The sequence below is a fragment of the Vombatus ursinus genome, unplaced genomic scaffold (genome assembly GCF_900497805.2).
Source record: "Vombatus ursinus unplaced genomic scaffold, bare-nosed wombat genome assembly UNPS02014768.1, whole genome shotgun sequence".
NCBI classification, from domain to species: domain Eukaryota; kingdom Metazoa; phylum Chordata; class Mammalia; order Diprotodontia; family Vombatidae; genus Vombatus; species Vombatus ursinus.
Window position 1 is genome coordinate 12,123,710 of NW_020954546.1, and position 8,776 is coordinate 12,132,485.

The 8,776-nt window shown below is 45.6% G+C and overlaps 1 protein-coding gene across 1 annotated transcript in view; it reads right to left on the bottom strand.

Moving 5' to 3' along the window:
• Positions 1-3,308: 3,308 nt before the first annotated feature.
• The window catches only part of CCL24 (C-C motif chemokine ligand 24), a 6,507-nt gene continuing 1,039 nt past the window's right edge, over positions 3,309-8,776 (bottom strand). The window contains exons 2-3 of the mRNA XM_027862254.1: positions 6,931-7,048; positions 3,309-5,129 (exon numbers count right to left, since the gene is read on the bottom strand). Coding sequence (XP_027718055.1) covers positions 4,955-5,129; positions 6,931-7,048 — 293 coding nt within the window. The 3' untranslated portion in view covers positions 3,309-4,954. The remainder of the gene's footprint in view (positions 5,130-6,930; positions 7,049-8,776) is intronic.

The following is an 8,776-nucleotide window of genomic DNA, read 5'->3' on the forward strand; positions in this document are numbered from 1 at the left end:
CCCCAGACCACATTCAGGTTGCATATACTCTAACCCTAAACCCAGAGGAAAATTAGACCCCTATAACCTTCCCATGGGAAAACTAGGTGGCACAGTGAATAGAGCACTGGGTTTGAAAACAGGACAATCTGAGCTCGGATCCATTCTTAGACACTTACTAGCTATGTGACCCCAGGCAAGTTACTTAACCCTGTTTGCCTCAGTTTCCTCATCTGTAAAATAGGGACATACTAGAGAAGGAAATGGCAAACCACTCTAGTGTCTTTGCCAAGAAAACCCATGGACAAATCCATGGGGTCACAAAGAATCAGACACAGCTCAACAACAGTACAACTTACAAACTTACAAAGCAACACAACTCTCCTAGAAGCAGCTGGAGTTTCTTAGAAATGCTACCTAAAGATAGAGTCTAGACCAGGCAGCATCATCAATACATCAGTCCTGTACTCAGGGAGATTAAGTGACTTAGGATCATAGAATTCTTATCCCCATTTTGCAAGTAATAGAGGAACAAATATGGAAAGTGACTTGCCCACCATCCCATTTTGGAGGTGGGATAGGAATAAATGAGTCCATCAGTCATTCAGTCATACTAAGGTTGTCAATGCTAAAGGCCAAGCACCCTGCCTGGTCATAAGGTTGCTTTGTCTCTGCCATTTCTGAGCCCCTCTCCCCATTCTCCAGGCCAGAAGACATACTCACATGACAGCAGGTAGAAAGCAGCTGCTTTTGGCGAGTTCATAGGTCTGTACAAACTTCCTGGAGATGGGTCTGGAACTGTATCTTTCACAGCAGTACCTGGCAATGTTACTGCCTCCTGAAAAAAAAAATAAGTCAGACAGACTTTGGAAATGCCCCATCCTCCTCACTGCTTTCCCCTAGCACCCAGCTGTGAGAGAAAAGAAAGGCACTTCAGCGAGCAGCCAGGGAGCAGCCTTACGTATGACAGCCTGGACTGTGGAGCAGAGGACACCAGCTAAGAGGACACAGAGAACTATCCTGGAGACTTTCATGGTTCTTCAGTGTCCCTTCAAACTCTGCCCGGCTTGACAGTAGTCCCGAGGCTGAGGCTGACCCTCTTTTTATTAGGGAAGGGACTTCCTGGAGAGATTTCTTGAGAATATTGCGGTTGAGAAAGACATCAAGGAATTCATGTGCTGGCCTAAGCTAAAGAGCCCCATCCTGCCAGGTGTGAGCAGCCAGAGGCCAAAGGGCTATACCAGTCAAGAGGAGCGAGTAGATGTGGGAGAAGGGAAACTGTCAGAGCAAATGCTAGTAGTGGGAACAAGGACACATGGTCTCAGGGCCTGCACTTTCTCCTTCATTCCAGTGCTTTCTGATGTCTGAGCCAAGGGACTTTTGGATGGTCATTGCAACTTCTGGGGAAGCGAATGGGGGAGTCCTCAGCAATTCCACTCAAAGCAGTCAACCCAGCCTTACTAGATTGTTTAATAAGGCTTAGGGTTGTTGTTTGTTTGTTTTACATTTTGGATAGAATAATAGACTGGGAGTTCCAAAAACTGGTTCTAGATTCTGACACTTACTAACTGGAAGTCTGGGCAAATTCCTTAACCCAGGAGCAGGAGAACCTATGGCCTTGAGGCCACATATGGCCCTCTAGGTCCTCAACTGTGGCCCTTTGACTGAAACCAAACTTCACAGAACAAATCCCCTTAATAAAAAGACTTGTTCTGACAGGTTCCCCACTCCTGCCTTAACCTGTCTGAGCCTCTGTAAAATGCAGCCTCTAAAGTTTCTCCCCAAAGTGCAAATAGGTAGTGTTCTGGAGTAGGGAAATGACATGATCAGGCATGTACCTTAGAAAGTTATTTTGGCAACTATGTAGAGGATAGATTAGGTTATGCAGGTCACTGAAGGCAAGGAGATCAATTGAGGGCTGTTGCAATATTTTAGGCAAGAGGTGATTGGGACCTAGGTAATGAGGCTGTGTGAGTGGAGAGAGGGGGAATATGTGAGAGAAAGGTCACAGAGATTGAATTGACAAGACTTGGCCATTGATTGGTTGTGAGGGGTGAGAGAGAAGGAAAAGATCCTAACCCCCTTTACAGATAGACTCCTAACTCCATTTACTGAGACCTAGATCTAGCCTGTAGAGTTGGACAAGGTGTCCTCATTCCAAGGTGCTCTGTAAAAACAGGAATGATTCAATGCAGCCCATCTACATCATTGGCAACACCATTTAGAGCCCACACTCCACTGATGAAATGCCAAAAGTATTTTGTTCCTTTGCAAAGCCACTGGCCTGAGGTCTCCAGGTTGAGTGAAATTTGAGGAGATGGGGAAGAGAGAGGGAATGTTCCAGCAGGAAGAGAGCTAGTCTTCTGGGGATATTCCCAAATGAGACCCTGCCAACATTTCATGAGGCCCTGCCAGCCTTCTTTCCTCTTTCTGCATGATCTCCCCTCTCTGCTAAGCACCTCTGGTGAAGGTTATCTCCTCATCAGCTTGAGGGGGCCTGCTTCCTAGGATGGTCTTCATGTCTCCAAGTTGAGATCTGAAACCACTAAGAAACGGGTTCCCAAAGGCAGACTAGGGAGGCATGTGACCCACAGTCCTGCCTCAGCTCCACTGTTCATTGTACATTTGTCCTTTGGGTGGGCCCTTAAACCTCAGTTTCCTCACCTCCTCACCCTCATGCAGGTTGGGAAAGCAGTAGCCCCTCAGGTGCTCGCACCTCAGAACCGACTTCCCACAGGCAGCTACAGGCAGCTGCAGGAGAGGCTAAATCCCTCTCCCCACCCTCCCGGAAGCTACCACTTTACAAAATTAACGACTCTCTGAGATCAGGAGCAATAGCGGATCATTTTAATGTCCTTCTCTGAGCACTATAAAGTTTTACACAAAATGAGTGCAAAGTGACTTTTGGGGGTCATGGAAAGTTCTGAGGGAGAGAGCTATTCAAATAATAATAGCTAGGACTTTCAGAGTGTCTTAAGGTTTGCAAAATGCTTTCCACATATTATTTCACTTGCTTCTCACAGCAGCCCTGTGAGACAAGTGCCATTACTAGCCTCGTGTTACAGATGAGGAAACCGAGGCACAGAAGGATGATGTGGCTTGCCCAGGATCACACAGTTTGGGAGGCCTGATTTGCACTCAGTGATTCTGACTCTGAGTCCTGCACCTTTAACCCCCACACACCACCTAATTGCAAAAGCAGCATTTTTGGCAAATCCTCTCAAAACCAACAGTGCCCTCTTCTCTGAGATGGGAAAATCAGACTTTCAGATTACCTATCAGAAAACTTCAAGTGAAAATATGCCCACGAACCTTCTCCCAGCCCCATCTCAATCAAAGTTCAGTTTATTTCATTCAACAACCATTTATTAAATAGTCATTCAATAAGAGGCACTGGGCTGGAGTCGTAGATACAAAGATAAATGGAGATAGAGGCCTTGACCTCAAGGGACTTACATTCTAGGAAAGGGGATAAGATAAATAATACACATATAACTATAATATAAGAAGTTCACAGAAATTAACCCTCTTCCCCCATAAATACTGTAACTCCGTATCCTCAAGTTGTCCTGACTGCCCACCTAGCTGGACTTCGTTTTCCTCATCTGTTAAATGAGGCCATTGGACAAGGTCACCTCTAGGTCTGTTCTAGGTTTATGATCCTACCTCTGACTTTTGTTAGCTGTGTGACCACAGGGAGGTCGCGTCCTCTCTCTGCCTCAGTTTCCTCATCTGTAAAATGTAAAATGATACTCTAACGATACCCTGATCCCTGACGGGATAACTTTTCAGGTTCCCCAAGCCCAAACTCAAGGTAACAGCTACGTGGAGCTGCCCCAGACAAGGCTCACTTAGGGTCTGGCCCAAGAGTATCCATGGAGCCTCTGTCTCCCTGATAACATCTGACTACTGCTCCAGACACATCAATAATCCAGTGTCTTGCACATTTCTTTTTCTTCCAGTCTTGTGGCGTCTTGGGAGTGGGACCATCTAGTGCGGAAACTCCCTTCAGCGATGCAGGTGGCAACTTGTCTTAGAGAATTGCATGGGGGTACTTAGAAACAGAGCAGCTCATGCAGGGTCCTTGCCAGTATGTGGTGGGGGGACTTGAATCCAGGTCGTCCTGACTCTTAAGCTTAGCCCTATCTCCACTAGGCCACATTTTCTCTCACTCTGCTCATGGTAGACAATCAAGCAGGTCAGTCTATAATATTTGTTACTGCTCTGTGCCAGGTACTGAGCAAGGTGCCTGCAATGAAATAATCTGTGTTTCTAGAAAAAGAGCTAATGAATTGGGGCTTCTAGAGCATTTCTACAAGCCTCTGTGCCAAGAGGGGAAAGGATTCCACCCTCCCAATGGTGCGAACAGTAACCAAGACATCCCTTCCCAGTGAAGTCCTCATCTCCCTTCCTCCCCTCACCCCCAACTCAGGACTGGGGCCATTGGCTACAGAGCTGGGGGTTAGGACGGAAAGAAATGGTCTACATTGATGGAACACTTGACAAAGTAGAAAAAGCAGTTTATATACATCATCTCACTTGGAAACCAGCATAGGACATTAGCACTGGAAGAGATCTTAGAGATCACCAGTCAGGCCACAACTGGAGCCCGAGGCCCTGGTCTGAACCCCAGTTCTGCCCACCTGTGATGCTGGCTAAGTCTCTCTGGGCCTCAGCTTCCTTCTCTGTAAAATGAAGCGGAGGAAGGGTGGCTCAGCGGTTCCCAGGTGCTTCTAACTTTAGATCTCTGACTCCATTGATCTTACAGAGGAGGAAGAAGGGATCTGGCCTAGAGAGCAAAGAGGACTTGCTCCAGGTCATATGGGTGGCAAATAGGCATCTGGAAACCTGGGAGGTACAAAGTATTAGCCATTTACTCTGATGATGGTCCAGCTGAGAGAGAAGGAGGAAGACTGCCTTCTCCACCACCTATTCCATTCCCCCAGGCAGCTGGCCAGTAGATGCCACCCCCATCCTAGTGATCCATGGTGGTGCTGTTAGAAGATGGCTTCCTGAGGGGTTTTCTCAAGGCCTTTAGCCCAGCCCTGGGGGAGAGCTTGACCTTCTTAGCATCTATCATCTTCATGCGATCCTTGACCCACTGCCTTGTGGGGTCAGCACAGATTTGTCGGTTTGCTTTGGTGATAAAGCTGTAGGGGAAGGAACAACAGATAATCAGAGACAGAGGGGAACTTGGGGATACTAAAAATTAAATCATCTCATTTCATAAAAGAGAAAATCTGGAGGAAAAAGAAAGAAAGAAAAGAAAGGGAAGAAGAAAGAAAGAAAGACAGAGAAAGAAAAAGAAAGGAGAGAGGGAAGGAAGGAGGGAGGAAGAGAAAATCATACATTAAAGGTGAATATCTTGGGGAATATATGATAAATATGGAGAAAGGGGACTTGCTCAAGAAATGGACAAGAATGAAAATAAAAACTTATCAATGTGATTCTGATAATTACGATGACCTAAAAATCCTAACCTTGGAGAGAGGGGAGCACTTAGCACCTGTAGGAAAGGAGAGAGGGAGGGAGGAAGAGATGAAGGTGAAGGATGAAAAGAGGGGAAAGGATGAAGAAGGGGAGGAGACTAACTTCTTGGCCTCTACAATCTCCAGGGGACTTCCCCTGACCACCACATTTAACCCAGATTATAATGGAAAACTTAGAATGTGATGGAAAATAACTGTACCATAAAAAACGATACACAAAATGAAATCTGGAGTGATTTAGAGAAAGTGGCATAGTAAGAAACATGTGGCACACCCATTGTCCATGAAGACTTTATAAATAAGAAGATAGCTATGAAAACCCATAGGAAGCAGGTGGAAAAGAAGCTCAGGATGCGAGATCTGCTAGGGCCTTTCAAGTTCATCGGGTCCATTTTACAGATAAGAGAAGCTGGCATAGGGAATTAGGTGACTTGCCCAGGGTCACATAGCTAGTAAGTAGCTGGGGTAGAATTCAAACCCAGACCTTCCTGACTTAAGCCCATCACTCTGTCTTCTGCAACACAGATTTCCTGGTTTTGTCCATCACTCACTAGCTGGGGGACTTGAAGCAAATCCCTTGCCCTCTCCGGGCTCTTTTTCTCTGTAAAAAGAAGGGGTTTAAACAGATTTTGTCTAAGCTTCCTTCCAACTTTAGGAACCTACAACCAATTCTTTTTCATGTATGTAGGAGTATGAGGAGCCATACAGTCATGTAGGGTAGGTGCTCTTGGCTCCGTAGTCTAGCCTCCTGGGGTTGCACAACTTACTCTGGGGCAGAAAAAGCCACCCTATAATGGCCCTCCCCAATCAAGAGACCCAATCGATCAATCGGCATTTACTAAATACCCAGGCCCTGTGCAATGGCAGTGACAATAACAAGTGACCTTGGGTAAGTCACTAAAACCTCTTTTGCCTCAGTCTCTTCAACTGTCAAATGGGGATAATAATAGCACCTCCCTCCCAGGGAGGATCAAATGAGTTAATATTTGTAAAGCTCTTGGCACAGTGCCTGGCCCACAGTAGGTGCTATGTAACAGCTAGCTGTTATTGTTATTAAATGAGTGAAATAGTTCCTGCCCTCAAGGAGTTTACATTCTAATGGGGGGAATATAACACATTTAGAGCTAAGTAAATAGGGGATAGATACAAAATGATTTAGGTGTAAGGGGAGCCTTCTAGGCATGGTAGATAGCCTGTGCCATGACATGGAAGAGGGATACAGAATATTATATGGAGGCGACCTTCAGTGGGCCACTAGGACTGAATAAACTTGGTAGTTGTATGGAAGTTGGGTAGAAGAGAGGAGAGATTGGAGGCTTTTGAAGGCCTGAGCTAAGATGATCATATGAGTGTTGAGAACAGGATGAGTGGGAGAGATGCAATGGGTTGATTGGTTACGGGGTCCAGGAGAGTGAAGAGGAGAGGCCTGAATGACTCGTAGGCCCAGGACCCGAGCACTCACATTACTCCAGGCATCGAGCAGGCACTCTGGTTGGTCACTTGGTAGCTGGCCACCAGGCTTGGGGGGATTGCCTTCTGTATGTAGTTCACACAACAGGACGAGGGAAGTACCGCAGCTCCTAAAAGAAAGAATGAGAAAGTTTCCTCTCCTTTATCTCTGTGTCTGTTTTAAGGGTTTTGGTGCTCAGACCCATGGCTACAACTTCAATTTAATTCAGCAAGAAGCATTCATTAAGCACCTACTGGGTAGGGTCCACCGGAAATACAAAAATGAAACGAGATACTGCCATTTCCCCAGGAAAACGTACACTTCAGTGTCGGGGTGAGCCATGATGCTACAGTACTAAGCCTGGATCCCCAGCCTCTAAGTAGCCCAGTTAGGTGATGTGGTGGGTAGAGCACTGGACCTGGAGCCAGGAAGACCTGAGTTCAAATAGGACCTTCTACACTTAATAGCTGTGTGACCCCGGGCAGGTCATTTAACTCCTGTCTGCCTCAGTTTCCTCAACTGTGAAATGGGGGTAATAATAACACCTACCTCACAGAGTAGTCATGAAGATCAAATGAGATAATGTATGCAAAGTGCTTAGCACAGTGCCTGGCACATAGTAGGTGCCTAATAAATGCTTATTTCCCTTCTCCTTCCCTCTCTCCATTCCTTCCTTCCTTCCTACTATTTTGTTCCCATCTCCAGTGTGGTAAAAAGAAAGATTTCTAGATTTAGAACCAGGGAACCTAGTTCTAATACTGGCTCTAAGTCATTTCACTTCTCCAGGTCTCAGTTTCTTCAGCTATAAAATAATGAGTGGGATGGAATACTAAATTTGCTTCCAGGTCTAGATTGTGAACTTGGCGTCAGGAAGACTCGAGTTCAGATTCTCCTGAGATATTGACTAACTATGTGAGCACGGACAAAGTCACTTCACCTCTGTTTGCCTCAGTTTCCTCATCTAGATGTCTTCAAGAAACTGCAAAGCTCTTTTAACACTAGAAGGACCAGGCACATTAATTGACACAGACTTTAAAAAAAAACAATTTTACTATAAATTCTCCTGTGTGTGCAAACACACATTAAACGCAAATAATTACAGGCAGGTATTATAATTTCACTTTGAAATATAATTTTTCACCCTACTATTTCTAGTTTCTTTCTCATGGAGAGAAAAAAAAATGTTACAGCATGGTCCTTCAAGGTACTTTTTTTCCCTGCTCTTTTGGTGAGTAAGTGACTTGTCCAGGGTCACACAGCTAATAAGTATCAGGCGTCTGAAGTCAGATTTGAACTCAGGTCCTCCTGACTCCAGGGCCAGTGTGCTATCCACTGCACCACCTAGCTGCCCCCTTCAAGGTCCTCTTGAAATCCAGTGCTTCTCCAAGACCCCCAAGTTACTCATGAAAGCAAAAGCCCGTCTTTAAAAAACCAGCATTCTGTCTGACTTGCTATATGGCAGCAAGACTCGGAATGCAACAGAAAAGAATGGAGTCCGCCACACAATGGGTGTCAGTGGACTAAAGCTTGGAGCAAATAACCTGTGGGACCCAGAATTCAGCAGGAAGAGGCTGAACTAATGGGGACAGCAACGGCACCTTCCTTACAGGGTGGTTGTGATGATTGAACAAGATAATGCCTAGGAAGTGCCTTGCAAATCTTAAGGCACATGTAAATAGCTTTCTTGATCAGTAGTAATAGTAGCAGCAGCAGCAGTAGTAGTAGTGGTAGTAGTAGTAGTAGTGATAGTACTGGCAGTAGTGGTAGTAGTGGCGGTAGTGGCAGAAGTAGTAGTAGTATAGTAGTAGTAGTAGTAGTAGTAGTGATAGTAGTGGCAGAAGCAGTAGTAGTAGTAGTA